The 25,802-nt window shown below is 49.9% G+C and overlaps 2 protein-coding genes across 3 annotated transcripts in view; one reads left to right on the forward strand and one right to left on the reverse strand.

Moving 5' to 3' along the window:
* GPR153 (G protein-coupled receptor 153) overlaps positions 1–12,426 on the forward strand; it is a 34,819-nt gene extending 22,393 nt beyond the window's left edge. For both annotated transcript variants that reach the window (XM_081870999.1, XM_081871000.1), the window contains exons 3-6: positions 101–530; positions 6,662–6,851; positions 7,774–7,958; positions 9,236–12,426. In XM_081870999.1, coding sequence (XP_081727125.1) covers positions 101–530; positions 6,662–6,851; positions 7,774–7,958; positions 9,236–10,051 — 1,621 coding nt within the window. In that variant the 3' untranslated portion in view covers positions 10,052–12,426. The remainder of the gene's footprint in view (positions 1–100; positions 531–6,661; positions 6,852–7,773; positions 7,959–9,235) is intronic.
* Positions 12,427–19,811: 7,385 nt separating this feature from the next.
* HES3 (hes family bHLH transcription factor 3) lies at positions 19,812–24,056 on the reverse strand. The gene is made up of 4 exons (XM_081871477.1): positions 23,996–24,056; positions 22,936–23,031; positions 22,073–22,157; positions 19,812–20,903 (listed from the first exon to the last, which is right to left on the reverse strand). Exons 1-4 carry the CDS (start codon positions 24,047–24,049, stop codon positions 20,494–20,496), a joined length of 645 nt encoding a protein of 214 aa, XP_081727603.1. The 5' UTR covers positions 24,050–24,056; the 3' UTR covers positions 19,812–20,493.
* Between the last annotated feature and the right edge of the window lie 1,746 nt (positions 24,057–25,802).

The following is a 25,802-nucleotide window of genomic DNA, read 5'->3' on the forward strand; positions in this document are numbered from 1 at the left end:
TGCCAAATGCTTGGGATGATCTGTTTCGCTTTCAGCCGAAAGGATACGGAGAATGTGGCTTTGTCCTAAGGGGAGGTGTCTTTTTTCCTCCCCTCTCTAGGTTAAGCAACACCAAGAAGCAAGCGGTCCACACCGTCATGGGTATCTGGATGGTGTCCTTCATCCTCTCCACGCTGCCGGCCGTGGGCTGGCACGACACCACGGAGCGCTTCTACGCCACCGACTGCCGCTTCATCGTCACCGAGATTGGCCTGGGCTTTGGTGTCTGCTTCCTGCTCCTGATCAGTGGGAGCGTGGTCATGGGCGTGGTCTGCGTGGCCATCGCCCTCTTCCAAACTTTCTCCATCCAGGCGGGCAACAACATTGACAAGAACAAATTCAACGTCCCCACCATCGTGGTGGAGGACGCTCAAGGCAAGAGGCGCTCATCCATCGATGGCTCGGAACCCATTAAGACTTCTTTGCAGATCACCTATCTGATTGCAGGGATCGTTTTTATCTACGACTTCCTCATGGGCTTTCCTATACTGGTGAGTGTGGTTGCAATTGCTGGTGCTACTAAGTTGTCCAGGGTCTCTGCAACAGAAAGGGCTTGCAAAGAGCTCTTTCCAAACCAAATGAAAGGGCAGGAAAATGGCAAATGCAATCCCATGTAAACAAGTGTAAACTGATGCACGTTGGAGCAAAAAAAATCTTACCTTTACCTATATGTTCTGAACTGGCGGTGATGGACCAGGCATGAGATGGTGGCGTACTAAATAGCTGAATGAAAATGTCGATCCAGTGTGCAGTGGCTGTGAAAAAGGCAAATTCCCCACTACATAGCATTAGGAAAGGAACTGAAAATAAAACAGCCAGTATTAATAATGTATACAATGAATACAGTATACAATTTCAGGGCGCCATCGTGTTTGGAATGCCGTGCACAGTTCTGGTTGCCTTGCCTCAAAGAGGAAAAGGTTCAGGAAAGGGCAACCAGAATGATCAAGGGGAAAGGAAATGTAGTTTTTAAAGGTGCTGAGAGTTGTGAGGAGAGTCCCATATCCCCCTCACCTGCCTACAATTCCTAGGGTGCTTTAATGATCAATCTCTCATCACGGGGGACTTTGAGAATTGTAGTTCAGTAAGGGGAGTGGGGCTCTCCTCACAACTCTCAGCAGCCTCAGCAAACTACGTTACACAGGATGCTTTGGGGAAAGCCCTGACTGTTTACAGTGGTATGGTGCAGGTTTACTGTACAGTGCAGATGGGACCACACACACACACACACACAGAGAGAGAGAGAGAGAGAGAGAGGGAGAGGGAGACTTCCAGGTGTTCTTGGTTTCCCAACTCTCATCAATTTTGGCCATCACCCTTAACTATCAGGGAAGATGGCAGTTGGTCCCCAACAACATCTGGTTGGGCAGCCTTTCTCAACCTGTGGGTCCCCAGACGTTGTTGAACTACAACTCCCATCACCCCTAGCTAGCAAGGCCAGAGCTCAGGGATGATGGGAGTTGTAGTCCAACAACATCTGGGGACCCACAGGTTGAGAACCGCTGAGGTTGGGGAATGTTGAGCAGTCCCTCCAGATGATATTGTCTGACTCCCCCAAGGCAGGGGGCGCCAAGTCTGAGACCTGAAGGGCACTGAGCAGAGCAACCTGGTATGATGCCCAGAACAGGCTGACTAGTAAGAAATGCCAAAATGGTTATGATACTTCCCCCTTGGCTAGAGAACCCGAGTTTTCAAACATAACAGGTCCCCTGATGGCTCTTACCAGTTCCAACAAGGGACCTGTGTGTATCCCTCTCTGGAAACCAGAGTACGTTTCAGGCACATCTCCCCTAGTTAGCAAGCTGCAGTCACTCCATGGGCTTTTGTTCCCTCCCTTAGTTGATAAAGCAAGCCCTGAGGAGCATGCCTTTGTTGCACGTGGTTCCTCCTCCACTCCCTTGGAAAACAGCCCGCCTGCCAAGACTGGATTCCAAGCCTCCCACAGTCCCCCTTCCCAGGACCTCCCTGCAGCCCACTGAGACGGCTCCGGCTAAACATAGCCGCTGCTGCCTTGCCATCATCTGGAAATCAAGAAAAGGCATCTCGGAGGCTGGAGCCCAATGAGGAGAAGCCTTACGTTCCAGTGCCCCATGTCCTGGTTTGTTCTTATCTCTCTGGCATCGCGCTCGATGCCTGCCTGTCGTTCCAAGGGTTTCTAATCACTTTCCAGAACAATAAGCAGCATCTCCCAGCTCTCCCATTTAATCCAGATGAATCGTTTTATTAGAGGATGGTTGCCAGTCAAGGTGAAGGCAGCGAAGCTGTGTATATGATTCCTGTGGAAATCAGGAGCATGCAAGGGGAACTTGAACAAACAATGGCAGGAAGCAGCATGTAGCCAAGCACGCAAGTCCTTTCCATGGAAGGTCAGTGGCAGATCAAAGTCCAATGAATCAATATTGAGATAGGCTGATCAGGGCAGAGCTGGTTTCTCCCCTGTGTTGGGCCAGCCAATCATCGCTTCAGAGTTGGAAGGGGCCCCCAAGGATTGGTGAAAGCCCCCCCCCCCATAACACTAGAACTCGTTGCTGTCCAGTGAAGCTCAGTGTTGGAAAATCCAAGACAGATCAAATAAAGGACTTATTCACGCAGTGTGCAGTTAAACTACGGAACTCCCTCCTGCAGGAAGCAATGAGGACCACCAACTTGGATGGCTTTAAAAGAGAATCAGACAAATTCATGCCTATCACTGGCTACTAGCCGTGATGGCTCTGCTCTGCCGTCACATTTGGGTGCAACGATGCTTCTGAATACCAGTTGCTGGCAGCTCCAGAAGGGCAGAGGGTGTTCTTGCACTTGGGTCCTTCTTGCTGGTTTCCCACTGGGGCACCTGGTCGGCCAAGGTGGGGACAGGATGCTGGACTAGGTGGGCCATTGGCCTCATTCAGCAGGCTCTTTCTCATGTTGTTATGTAAACTCAACATAGGCAGATGAGTTCCTATCAGCCACTGGGATTCTTTTTCCTTTTGTCTCTGCCAGTGTTCCTTTGAGTAACCCACTAGATGGCAGAAGCCCAGTCCGTAACATAGATGGGAGTGAGTTGGAGGCTGGCTAAACAGTGGCTTGCTAAGCCCCACACCGGACTATGCCCAGATTTGAAGATCCACAGCATCTTGGCTTCTTAGCCAAGAAGCCACACTCCCTCTCCTTGTTTGGAAAGCAAAGGGAAAGTCACTGACATAAAACAGAGAGAACCCAATGTGCGTCTACTTTATTTCTTGGTGCCCAAACTGGTTCCCAACTAAGTAACTAGCTACCTTCCTCCCTAACTGATCTCTGATGCTTTTTAAAAGAGGGTTAAACCTTACAGGATTGGCAGGATTTTAGCAGCCAGGGTGGTGAGGCTGGACGGCAACAGAATTTCTTTTCAGATTGCTCGTTCCCTGGAGGCCAGGAGGGAGGGGGAAAGGATGTACAGTTTGAGCGGGTGGAAAGAACTCTGTGTTCCTTTGATGTGTGCGCTTGGAAAAGGTGCTGGGCCTCAAGGGAAGAACTGGGGTGGGAGAATCTCTGCTGCATTTTACACCCTAAAAGACAGAGTGAAATTCAGCAGATCAATCCTCTTTCATCTCTAAAACTCTTACAATTGCGGATGACAGTGCTGTCCACCCTCAAGCAGTCAGCCTGCTCTGAGGTCAGGATGGAGAGAGGGAGGCGAGGCGTCGCAGCCAGCTTGGGCTGCCATTGGCTTAGCTGCTCCGATGTCATGGAAGAGCTCTCTTGGCTTGGGCATCATGGTGAAGGGAGTGTTGCTGAGATGTTAACCTTAAGGGGGTCTCTGAGCAAACATTACTAAGTGGAATGTTTGCAGGTTTTGTCTCCTTATCCTGATCTTGGGCTTTCAAAAGAGACTTTGTGAATCAGTTGAGTGGAACGGGGCCTAGCAATGGAAATGGATAGAGGACTCTTCCTGTGAGTAGATGTGATATCTGAGCCATCAGGGGTTCGTCTTAGTCAATGGAGAACAAACCTTCCTTTTTAAAGAGTCCTCTTTGACTGTGAAATCTTTCTGAGCTTGCTGTTGTTATTAGACTACAGTGGTACCTTGGGTTACATACGCTTCAGGTTACAGACTCTGCTAACCCAGAAATATTACCTGGGGTTAAGAACTTTGCTTCAGGATGAGAACAGAAATCATGCTTTGGCAGCGCAGCGGCAGCAGGAGGCCCCAAAATGGTGCTTCAGGTTAATAACAGTTTCAGGTTAAGAACGGACCTCCGGAATGAATTAAGTACTTAACCCAAGGTACCACTGTACTAGGGACTGCTGTCTCTGTTCCCTTGTTGGCTCCCATCAGCAGTCTGGCTGCAGCATTCTGGACCAGCTGAAGCTCCCTTTTCAAAGGCATCCTCACATTGAGCGTGTTAGAGTAGTCCACAGTAGGGTTAGGCTGAGAGAGAGACAGAGATTAGGCTAAGGTCACCCAGTGAAACCTCCGGTGGGATGGGGATTTGAACCGGGATTCCACACCTCTCCAGCAATCTAACCACTATGCCATACTCCCTGCGCCCACATGGCTGCAAAATTTGCAAACGTATGGCAGCTTCAGCAGGAGGGTGGGTAGGATGTGTCTGACTGGGTAGTGGGGGCTGTTCTTCTTGGAAGCATCATTCTGTAGCTCTTCCTTCCTCCATTCCTTTTCGTTTATAAAAATGGAAATGAGGTTCTCCTCCTCCTTCCCACTCACCCGCCCGCCCGCAAGCCGAAATCCTCCCTCATGTACTTCAAGCCTGATTCACCGCCACGGCTCTGTTCTGCTGAGAGACATTACGCACTCAATTTATAAAGATCAAATTAAGTTAATTTGAATTTGGCTTGCACTGGGGGTGTTAATGAAACATTGATTAACAGTGGGGGAAACCTCTGTTTTCTAGCCTTGATTGATATAAATGTCCACGTGTTCCGGTTTTGGCTCCCCTCCCATCTACCCTCACCACCCTCACCCTTCTGGCCCCCAATTTAAATTCAAAGATGCTATTAATTGGATGGCTTTGCATTGGACAGGCTGAATGTCCGTGCAGCGATTTTGAGTCTCCAGACAGGGCTGAGGCTGGCAAAAAGGAAATGTGCTCCACTGGGGAAAGAAAAGGCTTTTTGCAGCTAGACTTCAATGCTAAATGTTGGAATGAGTCCCTTCCCTTTTGGAATAAATTAAAAAATTAAATAATATGAATCTAAATGCCTTCCTTGTGCATTGTGTCACCACCACATACCTCTGTCTCAGCTGAGACTGTAAGCTCTTTGGGGCAGGAACCTTTCCCCTGGATCTCAGAATTCTGCCCAGGCCACGCCCCCTTACTGACCACGCCCTCTTTGACTGCTTCTGCCGAGCTGGGAAAGGGCCACAGCTCAGTAGTAGAGCCATCTGCATTGCTCGCAGAAGTTCCCAATTTCAATTCCCAGCTCAACAGAAAAAGTTGGGAGAGAATATCTGCCTGCAGTCTCAGAAGGAACCTGCCAGTCTCTGTAGGCTGTGCTGAACAAGATTGACTCAACAGACTCCATGTGTGATGCCTCTTGCTTGTTTGGATGGAGAAGAGAGAGGTTTGCTGCTGTGTAGAAACCTATTTCCTTTTGTGCAGCAGGAAGGTACGTACCTTTGCACAGGATGTGCCTTCTGTACAAAGGGAAGAGTCGCGTCTCTTATGGCACTGGGACTTGTGAACATCCGATGAAGCTGCAAGATCCAGGACAGGTGACAGAAAGTCCTTCTTCGTTAAGCTATGCAGCTCGCCCCCACAGGAGACAGGGTTGACCACCCACTTGGATGGCTTTCAAAGAGGATTGGACAGATTCATGGAGGAGGAGGTGGCTATCCATGACTACCAGCCATAATGGGCTATGCTTTGCCTCCACAGTCAGAAGCAGTCATGCTACTGAACACCAGCTGCTGGAAACCACAGGAGAAGAAAGACATCTGGTTGGCCACACTGAGAACAGGATACTGGACTAGATGGGCCTCCCAAGTTGACCTGATCCAGCAGAAACCTCCTTATGTTGCTATGCCAGTGTGCTCAGTCGTCTACCGCCTTCTCTCATGTTTCCTCTTGAAACCGCCACCAGATGCAAGCTGTTCTGGAGCTCCACCATCAGCTTGCACTCTGCTTAAGATCATAAGAAGAACCTGCTGGATCACACCAATGGCCTGATCCAGTCCAGCCTCCTGTTCTCGCAGGTGCTCCAAAGGGAAACCAGCAAGAGCACCCTCTCCCCTCCAGTGGCTTCCAGCAGCTGGTTTTCAGAAGCATTGTTGCATCTAACTTAGGCAGAATATAGTAGCCATCGACTCCCCCATGAATTTGTCTTATTCTCTCTTAAAATCACCACTGCCTCCTGTGGGAGTGAGTGCTGCAGTTCAGCTATGCTCTGCGTGAAGGACTTTAAAACAAACAAACAAACCTCTCCTTGTACCCTTCCTATTTTCTGTGAACTCAAGTCCGGGTCTGTGGCGGTCCCAGGCAGGCAGGCACCCATCCAAGCCCTGACCAGCCTGAGACAAGCTTAGCTTCCACAATGCGGCTGCATTAGATACCCCACCAGCCAGTGTGCCCACTGGCCACTGTGAGAGTCTGGAGGGCCTGTTAGGAGCCCCTACCGACGTGCCTGATGCCTTGTCCTGCAGGTGGTGAGCTTTGCCAGCTTGAAGTCAGATGTGGCCTACAACTGGATGATCCTCTGCGTCCTCTGGTGCTCGGTCATCCAGTCCCTCCTGCTCCCGCTTTTCCTCTGGGCTTGTGACCGCTACCGAGCTGACATCAAGTCTGTCTGGGAGAAGTGTGTGGCCGTCATGTCCAATGACGATGTGGGGGAAGGTGAGTGGTGATTTTTCTTTGCGGGGGGAGTCCCCCAAATTCTGGAGGTAGGGCGTTTGGGCAGTCCAGTCCAGTCCTGGGCATTGTGTCCTTCCTACGTGAACGGAGGACAGCATCTTGGCTGAACCTCAGTCCTCTTCAGTTGCAAGGCTGATGTTTGGGAGCAGTAGGAAATGATGAACAAGTCCAGGAAGAAACCAAGGCAGCCAGCAAATGCATTCCATGTGCCCCTCCTGGCCCAAGTGAATTGTAGAATTGAAAGGGACCCAGAGGGTGAGTTAATGCAACTCCCTGCAGTGCAGTTATATCTGTCCGCATTCATCCCTGCCTTCCAGCATAGCCTATCTGTTAATATCGCAGTGAGCATTCAGGTGGAATGCTGACTCTACCTACTCTTCCATGTATTCCCCATAGCGTGTTTTATTTATGGTGTTTGTGGAATTTATATATTTCACTTGGGTGTAAAAACCAAGACCTCAGAGTGGTTTACAAAAAGTAAGAAAGCAATAGGAATTACCATTGAAAACAGATTTAAAAAGGCAGCAGCTACTTAAAACATTCAGAAAATAATGAAAATTGGCAATAAAAGAATGGATCGGAGTGCATGCCAACATCCTATATAACTGGACAGGCTTGTTTTTAGCAGGTGCTGGAAAGAGTCTGGCAAAGGAGACTGCCTGATATCAATAGGCAGGGAGTTCCAAAGGCCTGCCACACAATGTGAAAGAGGAGAAACTTGCTGCTTACTCCCCCCCCCAAAGGAAACCCCCTCCCCCCAAAAAAGAAATTAGAGAGGTGGGCTTTGACATCTTGGAGGAGTGGGTCCTGCATGGCTGTGACCCCGACCCCTATGTCCAAAGTTCTTAGCAGTGGACCCCACCCCACCCTTTTTAATGCAGCTTTGCTTCCTCTGGGACTGCAGAAAACAGCCTGGACGGGGTGATCCATACAGACCTGATGTACGAGCGGCCCTACGATTACAACTTTGCTGGGGACGCCCTGACCTTGGACCACATTGCCAAATACGACCTCTCAGCCCTGGAGAGGGGCCTCCCCCAAGCCTACCCTACAAAGCCTCCCCCAGAGGACAAGATGCAGTATCTGCAGGTAAGGGGGGGATACAGGTAGCTGCCTTAAAATACTGAGTCAGATCACTCGCCCATCTAGATTAGTAACACCTCCACTGACTGGCAGCAGGTCTCCGGGTTTTCGGGCAGGGAATCTTTCCCAGCTTTACTGGGTCCTTCTGAATGGGAAGCAGGTGCTCTAACCACTGAGCTGCAGAGGGTTTGAGTTGCATCACAGTGAACAGGAGAAGTAAAAAGTGTAACTGCTTTCTACCACCTACCAGGGAGGAGAATGGGGAAAAGGTAATCATATAATTGTCAAGTTGGGAGGGACACCCCAAAGGTCATGTAGTCCAACCCGCTGTAATGCAGGGATCACAGCTAATATAATGGCACTTCTGTGTTCTTTAGCAGTGACGGTGCTGCTCTGCCCCTCCTTTCACCCCACACAAGGCCCATTCCTCCCCTCCGGCTGCTTTTCGCTTTCAGCTGTCTTAAAAAACCATGCGTCCATCTCCAAGTCCCAGTTCCCATCTGCCGAGCTCCTGTCAACTGTGGATGGTGTGAAAAGAAGCTCAGAAACATTAGAGGTGTCACGTCGCAGCTTACTTATCATGGATTGAGACTGCTCGGTCCTAGAGTTAAGTTCCATTCACCTAGTTCAGAGAAGGGGCCACAAGGGTCATCTAGTCCAACCCCAGCAATGCAGGAATCTTTTTCCCAATATGGGGCTCGAACCCGCAACCCTGAGATTAAGTGTCTCATGCTCTACCGACTGAGAGATGTACAGTTCCCAGAATTCTCTGGTGGGAGGACATGACTGTTTAAAGCAGAATAATGGTTCAAATGTGTTGTCTTGCACAGCTCCAAGAACCCTTTCTAAGGCACCTGCCAGAGAAATTGTGGAACAGGGGTGGCTAACCTGTGGGTGCCAGGGCCCGTTTCACGCCTTCCATATAAAGCGCTATGATACCACATAGAACAGTCATGGCTTCCCCCGAAGAATTCTGGGGAGGGTAGTTTGTAAAAGGTGCTGAGAGCTGTTAGAAGGCCCCTTCCATTCCTCTCACAGAACTGCAATTCCCAGAGTTGTGAAACAACGAATCCTTCTTCACAAGGGGTTGTAGCTCTGTGAGGAGAATAGGGGCCTACAAACAACTCCCCGCCCCTTCCCAGAATTCCTTGGGAGAAGCCATGACTGTTCTAAGTGTTATCACAGTGCTTCAATGGTACGGTGTGAATGTGGTCTTTGAGGGCCCTTGAACCCGGTGCAGAGGCGGCAATCACTCTGAAGCTTCTCCATTTCTCCTCCCGCAGGTCCCCCCCACCCGGCGCTTCTCCCACGATGAAACGGACATTTGGACAACCAGCCAGATCTCAGCCTACCTCCAGCACTGGGGGGCCAGCGGGGACATGGCCGCCAGCCTGGCCCAGCTCCTCCTCCCGCGGGGGCACGGCTACGAGCGCCGGAGGAGCAGCAGCAGCCTCCTGTCCTATCAAGAGGAAGGGCAGCACCCACACCGCAGGCGCCGGAAGTCCGCTGAGAGCACCTTGTCCCTCCGGCCCTTCCCTCCGGAAGACTACTACAAGGGCGGTGGCGGGGGGCCTGGAGGCTACAAGTGCTTCAGCAAGGAGGAAGGGGTGAACTTCATTGACACCAGCCCCCTGCCAAGCCCCAGGAAGGGCCCACTGCGCTCTGCGTCCGTCTCCCTCATCCCGGACACGTTCCGCCACTGCTCGGCCAACCTCGCCAACTTCCCCTTGACCACTTTCGAGCGGGAACCTCAGGGCTTGCGGCGCCTCTCGGCCCAAGGCCGGGGGTGCTCCCTGACCGTCCCAGGCCCTTTCCTGGCCCAGGAGGATGCCAAGAACTTCTTCCCTAAAAGCAGCGCCGGCTCCCCATGCCTGGAGCAGATCCGCATCCAGCTGTACGAAGCTCCTGAGGAACGGCCAGCCAGCAGCTGCTGCTCCGAGCCAGAGGGCTTCCGGACAGGCCTCAGCCCCTCCTGGGGGGGCCAGGAGGAGCTCCGGAAGGGCGGAAGCAAGGGCAGCACCAGCAGCTTCCTGAGCACGCCCTCGGCCTCCTCCGGGTACGCCACATACCACTCGGATTCCATGGGTTCAAGCTCCTAGAAGCATAAAGCACCGGAAGCCACTGGCGGGTCCCGTTCAGTTTTCTCTTTCTCTCGGGAAAAGTCTTCTCCTCTTCGTGGTCCAGGCTTTTGTTGTTTATTTAAAGAGGACTGGGCACAGCACCAAAGAAACCAAAACTCCAGCCTCTCTTGCGTGTTTTGCAAAAAAGCAGGAGGATGGAGGAGGAGGGCGGCCAGGACGATTTGAGGACTCGGGAGCTGCAGCAGAGCAGCTTGGAGACCCGTGTCCATCTTGGCTGAACCAGACCTCACCAGCAGAAGGGCGGTGGGGTGCACTTTCCCCTTTCCCTCTTCCTTCCTTACTTCCAGCTGCAGCCGCTAGCTGGGCCCGATCAGGAATTTTCCATTTTTTTAATAATCCCGTGTCCCGCACCTGGTACTTTCTAAGACAATGTAAAGTTGTGCATGAGTTTTCTGTATCAAATGACCCTGCAATGTCCCCTGGATGAGGCTGTTGACGAAAGCTATGGGCTTGCAAGAGGGTGGGGGTGGGGTGGGGTCACCGATTTCTCGGAGGGGGCTGTTGGCAGGGTGGCAAAGCAGTCTGTGTTCCCCTTTCCTCCATTAGCCCTGGTTTGCGGGACAAGAGCTCTGTGTTTGTGTTCCATTTGTCCATGATATCACTGCAAAAGCAAAGGGTTTGAGGCAGGTGCAAAGCTCTGTGCTGATATGCCCCATCCCCTGAGTCGTAGGGTATTGCAGGATGAGGCCCCTGTGGAATCTAGCCTGGCAGCTGATGGGCAAGGAGAGAGAAGAAATTGCTGGTTAAACTGGCTGCTGGGACTTGGAGTCCAACAAGATTAGGCTGGAATAAGGGTTTAGTCTATGTTGGCATTTGGGTCTTTCTTCCCTCTGTTCCTGGGACTCAGGCAGCAGCTTCTGACACACACACTTGGCCCACAGGATGGAGATTTCGTCGCCGCCACCTTTCTAGTGCCAAAGCCCTGCCACCCACACCATGGGTTGATTTGCTGCCTCTGGTTTGATCTGAAGCAGCAGATTGCAGGTAGAAACTCTGCTTTATGATTCTAGGGTCATCTAATCCAACCCCCTGCAATGGGCATTTCTCCAGGGGCGAAAAAGCACGACAGGCACAGTGTTAAGGGCCAAAGCTGCAACCCATCCTCTCCTGAGCCCCAGGAACACCTAGTGATATTTTTTTTAAAGACAAAATCATGGCATCACTGCAGCGCCCCTGCTGTGTGGCCTGCATGCATCATTCAAATTGTAGTGTTGCACCTGGTGCTGCTGTTTTCAGTCTGCTTGATCGGAAAATGATGGGAGGGGATCGTCACCTTTCTGGTTTTTCTGTATGTAGGGTGGGTGGCATGTCTTTGGTACTGGCGGGGAAGGAATCCTTTCTAGCCCTTGGGCTGGATCCTTATCTCCCCATCCCAGGTGGGCCAAATTTGACTGGTGGGAGTGGCTGGCTGCCAGCCAATCACCTGACATCACTATGCCACTGTGCTTTGAAGGCCCAGTTGGTTGTCGGGACTTCAAAGCGCAGCACAGGGCTGTTTGAAAGCCCCTTTGTAAACAGCCCCATGCTGCTTTTTGAACCTGAAAATCAGCTGGTGGGAAGTGGAAGTTCATCTGGCCCCAGCAGCAAAAATAAACCCCCAAGAGTTCACTCCCAGTTATTTATTTGAAAGCACATTATGTGGTGGCAGGGTGGGGAGACTGGGCCTCTCTTTCAGGCTGCTTTGAACCCCTGGCCACTGTCACTTTTCCAGTTTAGCATGGGGCAAGTGAATGTTATGACCATTAGGGTCAGCACAAAGTTTCCTGCTTGAGTTCCGTCTTGCGTGCACGACTGTGTGTGTGATGTTGTCTTGGTAGCAGGGGAGACGAAAAGGTTTGCTTTAGGGAAATAGATGCCCGGGAAAGGAATGAGGGCAAGTGGAGAAGGGAGGGGAGGGAGGGAGTTAGCATTTGTAGAGTCCTCAACATTTTTGCTTTCAGGTGCACTGTCTTCAGTCAAACAGTCTCCTCCCTCTGGGGGCAGGAGGGTCTCCCAATGGAGTCACAAGAAGCTTCCCCAAGCTAAGATAGAACCAGATTCGGTGCTTGTTTATGTTCAGCTAATGGCTGGATTTGCCACCGTTTCAAGTCCAATCTAGTGTGGTGCAGGAACCACAGCTAGAGAATCCATGACAGGCGGCCATCCAACCTTTGCTTAGAAACCTCCAAGGAAGGAGAGTCCACCACCTTCTGAGGTTGTCTATTCTGCTGTCAAACAGCTCTTGCCATCAGAACGTTCTTCATCAGAATCTCCTTTCTTGTCTCCAACCCCATCGTTCAGCCCAGACACTGAGGTCCAGCTCCGAGGTCCTTCTGCCGGTTCCTTCCCTGTGAAAGTGAAGCTACAGGGAACCAGGCAGAGGGCTTTCTCGGTGGTGGCACCTGTCCTGTGGAACGCCATCCCCATCAAGGAAATAAACAACTATCTGACTTTTAGAAGACATCTGAAGGCAGCCCTGTTTAGGGAAGCTTTTAATGTTTGAAGTTTTATCACTTTATTATTATTATTATTATTAATAATAATCTGTTTGGGAGCCGCCCAGAGTGGCTGGGGAAACCCAGCCAGATGGGCGGGGTATAAATTATTATTATTATTATTATTATTATTATTATTATTATTATTATTATTATCATCCCATGGTGCGGGCCCTACTTCCTGGAGCAGCAGAAATTGGGGGATCTGTGCCTTTTAGCTGCTGAAGAGCAGGCAGAAATATGAGATGCCCCTTTTCCTTCCTCTTCAAAACTTAGTTGCACACAGCTTTTGAAATCAACCCGCACTGTCCATGGCTGTTTTCATCCCTTCGCTGGGCAGATCTACACCTAGGACACTGCTTTGCACTGAGACCAAACTGGTTCATCTCACTCAGTATATTGTCCACCCTGAGTGGCAGCAATGGTTCTTCCAGTGTTTCAGATGTAGGGGACATTCTCTGCACCCCAATTGGAGATGCTTCCAGGATTGGACCTGGGACCTTCTGCAAGCAGAGCAGAATGAGATGATAGAGTCCAGAGGCGGAGAGCAGGCTGTACCACTTTAGGGTGCTGGAAATTGATAATTTCTTTGAGCATCCCCCCAAATCCAAGGCAGATGCTGCCTTGATAACAGAGCTATAATCCTGTGCTGTGGAGAAACGTTCTCATCTCACTGAAACCTGTTGGGTGTTCCTTATTTTTCCCTTTTGGATTTTGGATTATTTAAGAAAGGACATACACTTCAATAACATACAAGGAGTGAAGAAATAAAGAAAGACAATGCGGTGAAATTGAAGTTAAACATAACACACAAAATGCAAATTTGCATCCTTTCGGTCACAATCCCTGAAATGAATTACTGTATTGGTATTGGGGGTAGGGGTAGCAATGCAATTGCTATTGCTATTGCTATTACAGTGTGGTACCTACGGTTACATATGCTTCAGGTTCCATAGGCTTCAGGTTACAGACTCCGCTAGCCCAGAAATATTATCTCAGGTTAAGAACTTTGTTTCAGGATGAGAACAGAAATTGTGCTAGGGCAGCAGCGAGAGGCCCCATTAGCTAAAGTGGTGCTTCGGGTCAAGAACAGTTTCAGGTTAAGAACGGAACTCCGGAATGAATTAAGTACGTAAGCAGAGGTACCACTGTACATATACAGATGTTTGAGAGATACAGGAACAAACAACAGCTTGCCTGTTTGCCATCATATGGTCCACAACTTGAAAAAGAAAATAATGCGCAGTGGAGAGTTGATGAATTGGTTCAAGTGCCCCCACCCCACCCCCTACCCCAATCTGTTTTAGGATGGTCGCCTGCCTTGGGTGCCAAATCTGGAGACAGCTTTCCAAACTGTAGGATGGCATCATTCATAGTTTATTCCCCAGCGCTTTAAGAATAGATATGGGTCCTTTGGGAGGATGAGCATTTTCCTTATAGGTCAAGGAAGGGGTTGTTATGCATGCCTGTATTTGTGGTGTGGGGGACGTGGAGGGTTCAAAAACATCTTGGGGGGGCTGGGTGGGATTGGTTGCACTTTGAAACTTGTACTGTTTTAATCATTGTAGCAGATTTATTCCCCTCACCCCATCGCTATGAAATCCACAAAGGGGGGGGGGGGCAGATCAGGGCAAAGCATCTCAAAAGGCAGGTTCCAGGGCACAGAAGTGCTCAGTGCACATCCTTCCACTCGGCTTTTCTTCCTTTTATTGAAAAACAACAGCAGCGCCAAAAAAGCATGCTTCTAGCCCTCATGCTTACAGATGCTAACTCGCATCTGAACTGGTGCAGCAGCAGCTCCTGTGTCAAAAAGGGTATCTCAGAGGAATTGTGATAGTCCCTCACTTCATCTCAAGTAGCTTGTTTTCGCACAGGCCACAGGATGGGGTCCCGCCCCCCGCCCCCCACATTGTGGGTTTGCAAGGGGGAGAAGGATGCCAGTGGCTGAGAGGAGATCATTCAGTTTGGGCTGTGGTTTCCAGAAAGGGGCTCTTTCGCTGTGTCTGCCATTGAATGTCCAAAGTCGGAAGGAGCAGTAATTATTTGAAGGCTAACTGTAGAGGTTGCACCTTTGGAACAAAACTGCCTCCCCCCACAGGGAAAAAGATGTTGGCCAGGAAACCAGCCATGGCTCTCTGTGGTGTGACCAACAGACTTCTTGGTCGCTGTGGCGTGACCAACAGACTTCTGGGGCGCTGTTTTTTCATCATTATTATTCCAACCACTTGATATTCCACCTCCCCACAAATATATTATGGATGTTGTGCCTTTTAAGGGTTTGACAATAACGATGCTGGTAATTAATATCTGACGAACATCGATAGTCCCGTTGATGAGCATATATTGGATTTCTTTTTTGCAGAAAGCTGTCAGGTAAGAGGTGGGATGGGCAAGATGAGATACTCAACCCTTTTGTCGTACTGTATCTTTTTAACTCTTTGTAGTGTCACAAGGCAATACTTTTCCAAACCCGTTGGGAGGATCACCGTATCTCAGAAATCAGTTCCCATGTTTTTACTGACCTTTTGGGAAATAATACTTTTTTAAAGAAAAAACTCACCACCTTGGCACCCTTAATAAAGAATACTGTACCGGCGGCTAAAATTCATAGGCCCAGCCAGGCAAGACCTTTTTACTGCTAGAAGACCACGGGGTGGGGGTGGGGAGTGTTTATTCCAGCGCTGAGGCTTCTCTCGGCCTGCTCCGAAAAAGACTCCATTTCTGTTTTGTGTTCTGTCCCTTTCTCTTGGTGACGTTCCACGCTGTGCAAAGACAAACTTTCTGATTTGTGTCTGGATTTGTCTCGAAACCAGATTAAAAAAATATATATTATTATTCATCGGTTTTTCCAAACTGTTTGTAGTTTGCTCTTTTTTCCCAACCACTTTGAGGGTTCCTTTCTCTTAAAGACCAAATTAAAAATGAAAACAAAAACCTGTCTGTTATTTTCTTTGTCTCTGGCCTTCTTTTTAGTTACCAAAACAAAAAAATCCACTCAAGGGCAAGCCTGTCTAATCCAACCTGGTGCCCTCCAGATGTTTTGAAGTTGTAGTCCAAAGCATGAAGTTGTAGTCCAAAATGGCTGGGGCTCATGGGAGTTGTAGTCCAAAAAAAGGAACACAAAAGAAATACATAGGAAGTGCATTTTACCGAGTCAGACCATTGGTCCATCTTTGCTTAGTATCATCAACACTGATTGGCAGTGGCTCTTCAGGATTTCAGGCAGGGAGACTTTCCCAACCCTGCCTGGAGCTGTTGGGGATTGAACCTGGGACCTTCTGAAATCAAGGCAGATGCTCTTAACATTGAGCTATGGCCCCACCCCATTCTGGCAGGGGCTGATGGGATTTGTGGTCCAAAACCTTGGGAGGACAGTAGGTTAGTGAATATTGGTCTAATCTAATATCCTGAGGATTTTTAGCTTGGAAAAGAGACGGGGGGGGGGAGGGTAAGCTACATCTCTTCAAATTACTGAAGGGGGGGGACTAGACAACTGAAGCCATAACCAGCGCAGACCCTCTAAATGTCCCTATTTTCCATGGACAGTCTCAGGTTTACAGAAGCCATCTTGGTTTCTGATTTGATCCCAGAATGTCCCACTTTTCCTTAGGATGTCCCTATTTTCTTCAGAGAAATGTTGGAGGGTATGGAGTAAGGCAACCCCCCCCCCCAAGCCAAGGAGATAAGTAACTATCTGAAGGCAGCCCTGTATAGGAAAGTTTTGTTTAATGTTTAATGTTTTGTTATGTTTTTATATTTGTTGGAAGCCGCCCAAGGTGGCTGGGGCAAACCAGTCAGATGGGTGGGGTATAAATAATAAAATTATTATTATTATTATTATTATTGATGACATCCCTACTTTCATCAGAGTAATGTTGGAGGGTATGTCAGCATGCCAATCTCCTCTTCCATCTAGTGGTCCAATCCTCTTGAACAGCCATCAAAGCTAGTGGCAGTCATCATCTCTGGTGGCAATGAGTTCCAAAACCTAAGAAACCATTTGTGAAACTGCCACAAGGACAGTCTTTGGTTTATGTCCAGGGAACCAGCCTGTGTTTAGGCCTCAGGCCTGGAGTTTACATTCAAGCAATCCAAATGTTGGTTGCAGGGGGCAGAACATCCAAATGATGCACCCTGGAAGTAAAATTATTATCGAAAATTAAACGGGCCCATTTGCTATCCTGTGATGGTATCCAGCACTAAAAGGTCCCACCTTATCAGATTTTCCCTCCAGTTGGATATTCTGGCGAATACAGTATGTAAAAATGCCTGCTTGTCTGAATTTACCAATGCAAAGTAGCTCCTCTCCTCTTTTTTTTCTTTTTTTTTAGAATTGGATGTTTTCTTTTTCTTGGACCTGATTTACATTGAGTCATTCTGGCAGTAAGACAAAAGCTTTATGAGCAAAAAACCAGCCTGCAGGATCAGGCCAATTGCCCATCTATTCCAGCATCCTGTTCTCACAGTGGCAGACCAGACGCCTGAGGGAAAGCAGCAGGCAGGATTTAAGCACGAGAGCACTCTCCCCTCCTGTAATTTCCTTTCCTTTTCTTGACGAGATTTTTCAGGCTCACCTTATGGACTGCAACTCACATCATCCCTCAGGCTGGGGCTTCTGGGAGCTGGGAGTCCAAACTCATCTGGTGTAAAATAACACATTGCCCAGTCTCTGGTCCCCTTTCCTTTCCGCAGGGTTGTGAATTCTGGTTCCCAGTAGCAGAATGGAAGGCAAGAAGTGTGTGTGTGGTGGGGGGTTCAGCCGCTGCTGTTAAGCCTGGCTTAGTAGTAGCATTAAGACTGGGGAAACGAAGGAAATGGCTCCTTAATTTTTAATGTGCTTCTCGTTTGGCAAACAGCTGGAACTTTGCATGGAATCACTCCCACCTAGTGGTTGGCAAGGGCACCACAGGCACCACCCAAATTCCTTGGCTTTGAAGCAGTCATAGAAAGTTGGGGTGTTAATACCTGCCTAACAGAAGCCCAGGGACGCGGGTGGCGCTGTGGGTTAAACCACAGAGCCTAGGACTTGCCTATCAGAAGGTCAGCGGTTCAAATCCCTGTGACAGGGTGAGCTCCCGTTGCTCGGTCCCTGCTCCTGCCAACCTAGCAGTTCAAAAGTACGTCAAAGTGCAAGTAGATAAATAGGTACCGCTCCAGCGGGAAGGTAAACGGCGTTTCTGTGCCCTGCTCTGGTTCGCCAGAAGCGGCTTAGTCATGCTGGCCACATGACCTGGAAGCTGTACGCCGGCTCAGTGGCGTAGCGTGGGTTGTCAGCACCCAGGGCAAGGCAAGTAATTTGCGCCCCCTAACCCATGGATTTTAGCACACGAGCCAGGTAGGGGCAGAGAGCTGCGAGTGCGAGCACGCCCCCCCACCCAGATGTTGCGCCCGGTGCGGCCGGGCCCCCCCTGCACCCCCACACTACGCCACTGCGCCGGCTCCCTCGGCCAATAAAGCGAGATGAGTGTCACAACCCCAGAGTCAGCCACGACAGGACCTAATGGTCAGGGGTCCCTTTACCTTAACAGAAGCCCACGAATCTTCCAAAAGGTAAAGCAACCCACTTCCTGGCTGAGCCTAACACCCTTGAGGTTCTTTCGTATGCATGATGATACAGTCCCTCCCCTGCTATATGAGCTCTTAAGGACCTCGTGTGAGTCCTACTAGATCAAGCCAAGGGCCCAATTAGCTCAACAGCATCTGTTCACAGCAGCCAGCCAGATTCTCCAAAGAGAAGCCTCTGAAAGCAGGATGGGAAATGCAACAGCCCCTCTGAGTCAAATGAACCTTAATGGCTTCAGGTGCTGACTGAATGACCCAGTTAATCAGCAACCATCTCCAAGTGCCCTTTGTAAATCCCCCTCAGTCTTAACCGTAATTAGCACCTCGTATAAAAAAAGCCCCACAGGGAGCCTCAAATGGTTAAGGGAAGGTTTCTCCTCTTCCTTTATTTTTGGCACTCAGGAATAAGCTTCACCTCCCATGATTCAGGCTGCTGTGACAGACAAGGAATCAACCCCAACTCCTGGCCCTTTCAATGAGGCCATTTCAACGCGTTCCACAGCAATTGTTGGCGGGTTTCTTTCTTCCCCTAGAATAAGGATTGGGGACAATTGTGCAGGCTAAGGGATTGTTCTCTTTCTCATCAATGTAAGGTGAAGGAAGGATGGGGGAGAAAATGATAGGATTACACTCCGGGTACTGCAACTGATCCCAAGTCTGCTTAGTTTGCAAAAGGCCTTAAACTCTATGGTGTCTATTCACAGCGGAAACTGTGAGCTCCTTTGCATTTTATAGGCACTGGCCACAGGCTGAGAAGTAGCTAGAAATTGCACATTAGCTTTAGAAAGTGCAAAGAAGAAAACCCTAGAATGGTGACTCATGCAGAGTTGCAACAAGTGCCCTCCTCTCTGGGGGCTGGGTTCGCAGTCTTAAAAAGAGCCCTGATGGATCATGTCCATCTAGTCCAGCATCCTGTTTTCACAGTGGCCAAGGAGGTCCATAAGCAAGACTTGAGCGCAACAGCTTTCTCCTCACTTGGGCTCCCCAGCAACTCGTATCTGGGATGCTGCCTCTGACATGGCAAATGATAGCCTGGTCCTCCATTAAAAACCACCCAAGTTGGGGACTGTCACTATATCTCACAGGTGGCAAGGTCCAAGCAGTGACCTAGGCTGAAAGTTGAGGGACGCACCAGTAGCTGATTGTAGCCTTCTGAATTATGGAAAAGAGGAGACCCACACCAATTTTGGGGTAAGGCAATTTTTTATTTTTATTTTTGTTATTAAAGTTATTACATTGTTTTAGAGTAACTGTACACTAGATTTATTAAGAAACAGTTTTAAAAAGAAACAGGAGTTATTGATATAAAAGTCAACGTCCTGAAAGCTACATTTTCCTTCCTCTGAGGAGAAATGCACAGAACTACAAAAAAGGAGGTGGGCCTGATCCTGTGAAAAGGTTGCCAACCTTTTTTTTTTTTTTTAAAAAAAAAAACTAGCTCCAAGGGGCCCTTATCTGGCAGCAATGCTGCTTTCATGTAAACGTGTCCCTTGCTGAATCCTGTGACTGCTTAGGGCATAAGAATAATAGAATAGTACAACTGTAGAGTTGGAAGGGACCCCAAGGGTAATTTAATCCTGCCCCAGTTTTCTGTCGTCCCCCCCAGCTCCCCTCCTCAGCTGGCAATTTCATACTGCCCTGTTCATCCCTCTCAATTTTCCTGACCCCCCCCCTTAAAATTGAAAACAGGGGTTGTCATATTAACTCCTACTCCAAATGTAGGGGGCTATGTGCCTTTAACAGTTTTGTAATGGGCAGGAATCCAACAGGTGAAACCTCCTCTTTTCCACTGCCTTTCTGTCCATGGTGAAAACGGTTTTTTCTGACAGGTTTTGTTTTTCTTGCGTTGTCTCCCCGCCCAATTTTAATACCAAATAGGGGCATAGGGCTAGGAAGGATTTTTAAAGCGTCAGAATCCGGTGCCCAACACGGAATGGGGGCTCAGTTCAGACAGGACCAGGTCGTCGTTGAAACTAAACGCTTGGTTCAGTTGGAACCCGGACTCTGGGCCTTTGGGGTCTGGATGGGAACCACCCAGTTTATGCAATTTAAGGAAGAGCAAAGTATCTCTTGTGGGTCCACAGCGTTGATAGAACTCGAGAAATAGTCTCTCCGCCTGTCTTCAAAGCCCCCCTCCCAGCCCCTCAAGCAAACCGTGGTGCCTACAGCGTTCTAGGACGAGTGCCACACACGGAGCCCATGCGTGTTTCCTCGGGAGCAAGCGCCATAGAGCTCAATGGGGTTTACTCTCATATAAATGTACATAGGATGGCAAGTTCCAACCTAGAGCGCAGGCGGAGGCTGGCATGGAGACGCAGCACAGGAGCGCACGGCGAGAGCGCACGGCCAGGGCGCACCGGTTTCTTACCAAGGCCGCCACAGCTCTTGGCTCCGCTCAGGGAGCGCCTGCCCGCTCTGGCCCCGGTCGCTCCCCGCCTGGCTGCGGCCTCCCGCCGCGGGGAAGGCGGCCTCGCACCCTCGGCCCTTCAGCGGCCTCGCTTTCCTGAGAGTCGTCGTCGTCGTCGGCCCCCCGGGGCTGCCCAGCGCGGCCAGCCGGGCTTTGGGGAGCGCCGCCTGCGGGTCGCTGTCCGTGGTGCTGAAGACGCCTCCGGCGGCGGCCATGGGCAGAACTCGGGCGAGCTGGTGCAGGAGCTGGAAGGAAGAGGAGCAGGAAGCTTCGCTGGCCGCTTCGGAGCGCAGCAGGAACTGGCGCACTCCTTGCAGGCAGCTCCGAAAACCGGCCTGGTAGTCGGCGCTCTTGGTCAGCGGCACCCCTGGAAGAGGAAAGAAGTCGGGAAGTCGGATGGAGACTGAGCCACTCACGCTCCCAGTCCCACTCGCGCTCCAGAAGTCAAGATAGGGGAGATGATCACTCTTTAAGGCTTAAGCCAGTGGCTCGCAAACTTTTTCAGGCTACCGCCCTCTTGGTTCCATAAATTCATCCGCAGTGTGCCCTACTGTATACAAAGCATTATTCAGAATATCTGTTTGCACGACCCACTGAGGAAGAATAAAATTCAGAACAGGAGCAATTAATTGCGCATTGATTCAAAATCAAATTAAAACTAATTGGTTTCATGAATTCAACAAAATTAATTAGCTAGATCCAGCTTTCCAAAGTCTGGTAGTATTTTACATTTCCAGTGCTGCCACCCCACTCCCTTGCCCCTGCCCCCCAGTTAATTCCACTGTCCCATAGAGAGTGTTCTTGCCAACTTTGGGAACCACTAGAGGTTAATTATCAGAAGCTGTTCTTGTCAGAGGCAGTGAAGGTTCACCTGTGGCGGCTTCAGACGTCTCTGGACTTCAACTCCCAGTAGCCTGAGACAACATAGCTAATAGCCAAGAATGATGGGAGTTGTAGCCCAATAGCACCTGGGGAGCCGCAGGGTCGCTGTTAATTTGTGTCCTGCAAGAGCCGATTGTGTAAAAAACAGCTCTGCTAGGACTCCAGCTCATCTTCCTTTTTTCCTTTTGCTCAGAACTGTGATGGTCTGATGATCAGTTACAATTTGCTAGCACTTGTAGCGTTTGGTCAATTAGTCGGTTAATCAACTACGTCTTTTTTTTATGACAATGTGTCCTTGAAAGTCAGCAGGCTTTTAAAAATGAAAAAAAAATATTTTAAAAAATATGGCTACTAAATGTGGACAGCAAGCAGTATCTCTGCCTCTGTGTGGGCAGAAAAAGAATGCCTCTCCTGAGACTATGGCTTCTTTGATAAATCATTCTAGAAACCCAAGGGACAATGCAACCCTGTGCAGGTCTACTTAGGAGTAGGCTCCATTGAGCTCAAGGGGGCTTAGACCCAAGTGTGTGTGGCATTATAGCTGAAGCAATCCATCTTTTTTGAGGTGTTGCTTTCCCCTATGTCAATCAGCTAAAATGTTAATCTACCAATGCTTCCTTAATTGGGTTCCATGGTTCCATTTGGGGGGCTTACCTTGGTGGGCCAATGGCTGTAGGCTCTTCATGTACTTTACGCTCAGCTCCAGGATATCTGCCTTCTCCAGCTTGCGTTTCCGGATCTGCAATTTCCCCACCAAACCAAAGAAAGCCAAGGGGTTACTGGGGTCGTTTCTGCCTGCCCTGCCCTTAGTGAATGACTCCCCCCCCCCATAACCCTTCTCTCTCAGCTGGATCGAAGGATGGAAGTAACTTATTTATTGTATTTCTATCCCATGTTTAATCCCCACAGCAGCCCTGCGAGGTGGGTTAAGCTGAGAGCCAGTGGCTAGCCCCCAAGGTCACCCAAGTAGATTTACCATGGCTGAGTGGGGATTTGAATCCAGGTTTTGGTCTGGAACTCTACACTTCAGGGGGATGAGATGGACCCCTATTTCAACGTTGCTGGTTCCAAAGCAAGGATACTGGAGTCTCACCACCCGTCCCCTGATGTACCAAGCGCCTCCCTTCTCCCGACCCCCACCCCATCCTGCACTTACGAACATCAGAGTCAGCCCTATACTAAGCCAGACCATTGATGCATCTAGTGTGTTATTGTCCTCACTGACTAGCAGTGGCTCTCCAGGGTTTCAGGCAGGAGACATCCCCAGTCCTACCATTGGGGATTAAAACTGGGACCTTCTGCATGCTAAGCAAGTGCTCCACCACTGAGCTGCTCCGTTTTCCCAACACTGGTGTGATGAATAAGGTAAAAAGATGGAGAGGGGTGAAGAGGAGCTGGGGGTCCTTTGTGCTCCTGCCTCTGTCATTTTCAAAGTAAAATGTAACCCGCTTTCGTGGAGATAAACTGGCTCCCTGACTCTCCCTCTCTCCTGGAAATACAAGGGAAGGGAGCGTCACCTGGTGGGAGTAGTTCTTTTCCAGCAGAGCTTTGAGTTGCTCTAGGGAGAGGTTGATGCGAGCTCGTCTCCTCTTCTCCATGAGGGGTTTGGAGACCTGAGAAAATGCACACGGGGGGGGGGGGAATCTATTTATTTATTTTATTTATTACATTTCAATTCCACTTTCCCCCCTCCAAAAAGCTCAAGGTGGCATGCACGGTTCTCCCCCTCCTAATTTAATCCCAACAACAACAACCCTGTGAGGTAGGTTAGGCTGAGAGGCAGGGACTGGTCCCCAAGCTTCATGGCAGGGAAGGGAATTAGAATGCTTAGAAGTCCAACACTCTGACCATTACACCGCACTGCCTTTCAGGTATCAGCCAGGCTTAACTCTGGAACTTAAACCACATTATATCACATACCATATTATTACATATTCATTCGTTGCTTACTACAATTTTTTTTCCTCAAATGCAATTTTTTAAAAAGGGTATACAACTTCTGAAGCAAGAAGAGATGAAGGGACTCCTGAGTGCACATAGAGTGCATTCTTTCCACTACAGAATAAAGACCTAGGTGTTGCGGGGGGGGGGACAGAGGGGCAAGCACCCCCCACAAAGGATCTCACTCTCACCACTTGTCCGCCTCCTGTGGCTGGACTTCTGCCATTAACAAAGAGATGTTAATATGTGTGGCACAACTTGCCCACCTAGAAATAAACTTTCCTCCTTCTGTGTCCCCCCCCCCATATTTTTTTGCTGGTACCCCTACTGCCTACAGAGAGTTGCCAGACACCTGCAGATTGTGGGTGGGTGGGGAAGAGCTTAGAGGTCAGAACAAACTTTTTTTGTCTAGATATTGACTACTGGCTTTTTGCAGTTTCTCCCTGTATAAGCTCAGGGGAATCTCCAACTATTCCTGGCATTGGAAACAGGTGCCATGCTGATATGGGGAACACATTAACCCCTGGGCAAAAACACATGGCAAAGGGACCCTTTTCTCCTTCCACCCTGGGGGGAGGGCAGGTAGGCTGCCCCCCCTGTCCTTTTGCTCCCATCTGTAGCATCAGACCCACCAACCTTGCGGAAGGAATTGAGCGCCCTCCTTTCTTGCAGTCTGTGGTCCGTACCCATCCTGCATCCTCTGCCCTCCCTGCACCAAGGAGGTGGCATTTTATCTCCGGAGTCGTTTTTCCATTTCAATGGGTCCATTCAGGCTGGGGAACCTCCCCCGCAAAGGGGAGGGAAGTGGTGGAGGGTGGAGGAGAGGGTTGCGGCTTGCAGAGAGATGAAGGGCGGGATACAGGCATTTGGATCTGCCTGCATCAAACGACTTTCAGGTCCTGCTTTAAGGGCAGATTTGTTGTCATGCGCTTTGCCTACTCAGAAACATCGAGGCCTTTGGGGAGAAGAAGAGGGACTTGGTGGTGGAAGGCAGCAACACCCACCCCGCTCCCCTGGTGAATTGTTCCTCATTGTAATGTCCCTCGAGCATGTACAAAGCGCTTTCCCATTTCGGTGGGATAACTACACAGCCTACAAACAAGCTAGGATCAGGAGGGAAGCCAAAAGGGACCCAGAACCTCTTTGTTGATCAGTTAAGCACTTGCTTACCTCCAGGGGCGACTGCTTTAAAGGCTCAAGTGGGGATTGTTTTGTCTCCTGTAGAAACGCCCAGGCCAAATAATTGTGAGTTGATTACGGCACTTGGATCCTGGCGCTTGCTTAGTCCAAATACAGTGGAGGTTGGGGGACAAATCCTAGGCAAAGCAGCCAATCAACAGCTGAATCAGCCCTAAGCGCAGCCCGTTTAACTCATGACCTGAAATATAGGATTGCTGTGTAAGTCGCCAAATGTTGGCTTGAGGGTTGTATGGTCCCTTCCCATTCTCATCCCAGCCCTTCCTCCTCCTGGTGCTGTGGTTCGAGAAGTGTCAGACAAGGACCTGGGAGAGACCAGGGTTCGAATCCTCTCTCGCCCCGAAGCTCACTGGGTGACTTTGGGTCTGCCACAGCCTCTGGGTCTCTAACCTACCTTACAGGGTTGTTGTAAGGATGAGATGGAGAAGCACGCGCAGTGCCTCCGATAAAAGAAATGTTTAGGCTCCCTTGCAGTTGAAGAGCCAGGATCCAAAGCCTGTCTCTCAGGGGGGTCTCCCTGAGTGGCCATCCATCCGCACATTTCATGCTGGGGACGAAGGAGGAGAGCTGGACAATGTAGCAATTTTCTGCCTTTTTGTGACTGTAAAAGAGCGTAGCCGCTCTCGCTGAGCTCCGCCTGGACATGTGTCCCATTAAAGCATGGCAGCGAGGACGCAAGGAGACGGGGGGGGGGGAGGCAGGCACACCGCTTGCTGTTAAGTGGTCAGGAATGCTCCACTTTCCCCTGTCCTTTCTCATCTCAGTGAACCCCCAGGAGATAGGACTCTGCTCAACTCTCTCTATGGCTGCAAGGAAGACGTAGCTCAGTGGCAGGGCACCTGTCTTGCATGCAGAAGGCCGCAGGTTCAATTCCCCACAGGGTCTCCAGGTGGAGCTGGGAAAAGACTCCCTGTTTGAAATACTGGAGAGCTGCTTCCAAGTCCGTGTAGACGCTACTGAGCCAGATGGAACACAGCAGTCCGACTCCATGTATGGCAGCTTCCTATGTCCCTGCAGCGTTTTCTACACTTCCTTGCTTTTGCTGGTGCTTAAGACACCCCATGGGTTGGCAGCACCCCATGTTGCAAATGGTTACCTGAGATGTTGTCATTCACCAAAGACCGCCTCAGGGCTTGTGGCAGAGGCAAGACGAAACAGAGGGCTTCCAGACTCACAGCAGAGCCCTCTTTCTTCCCCTCACACCGCACACTTTCTTCCCTGGGGTCGGGGATTGGCATCAGAGCTG

This window comes from Podarcis erhardii (assembly GCF_964252035.2).
Source record: "Podarcis erhardii genome assembly, chromosome: 7".
Taxonomy (NCBI): Eukaryota; Metazoa; Chordata; class Lepidosauria; order Squamata; family Lacertidae; genus Podarcis; species Podarcis erhardii.

What these genes read in the sequence shown, in the direction of transcription:
- HES3 (XM_081871477.1), bottom strand. Translation starts at nt 24,049, where the DNA reads ATGGGTACGGACCACAGACTGCAAGAAAGGAGGGCGCTCAATTCCTTC. An exon ending in AAAAGAACTACTCCCACCAG is followed by an intron (nt 22,158 to 22,935) that starts GTGACGCTCCCT and finishes GGGAAATTGCAG; the next exon opens with ATCCGGAAACGCAAGCTGGA. An exon ending in ACAGCCATTGGCCCACCAAG is followed by an intron (nt 20,904 to 22,072) that starts GTAAGCCCCCCA and finishes TTCCTCTTCCAG; the next exon opens with GGGTGCCGCTGACCAAGAGC.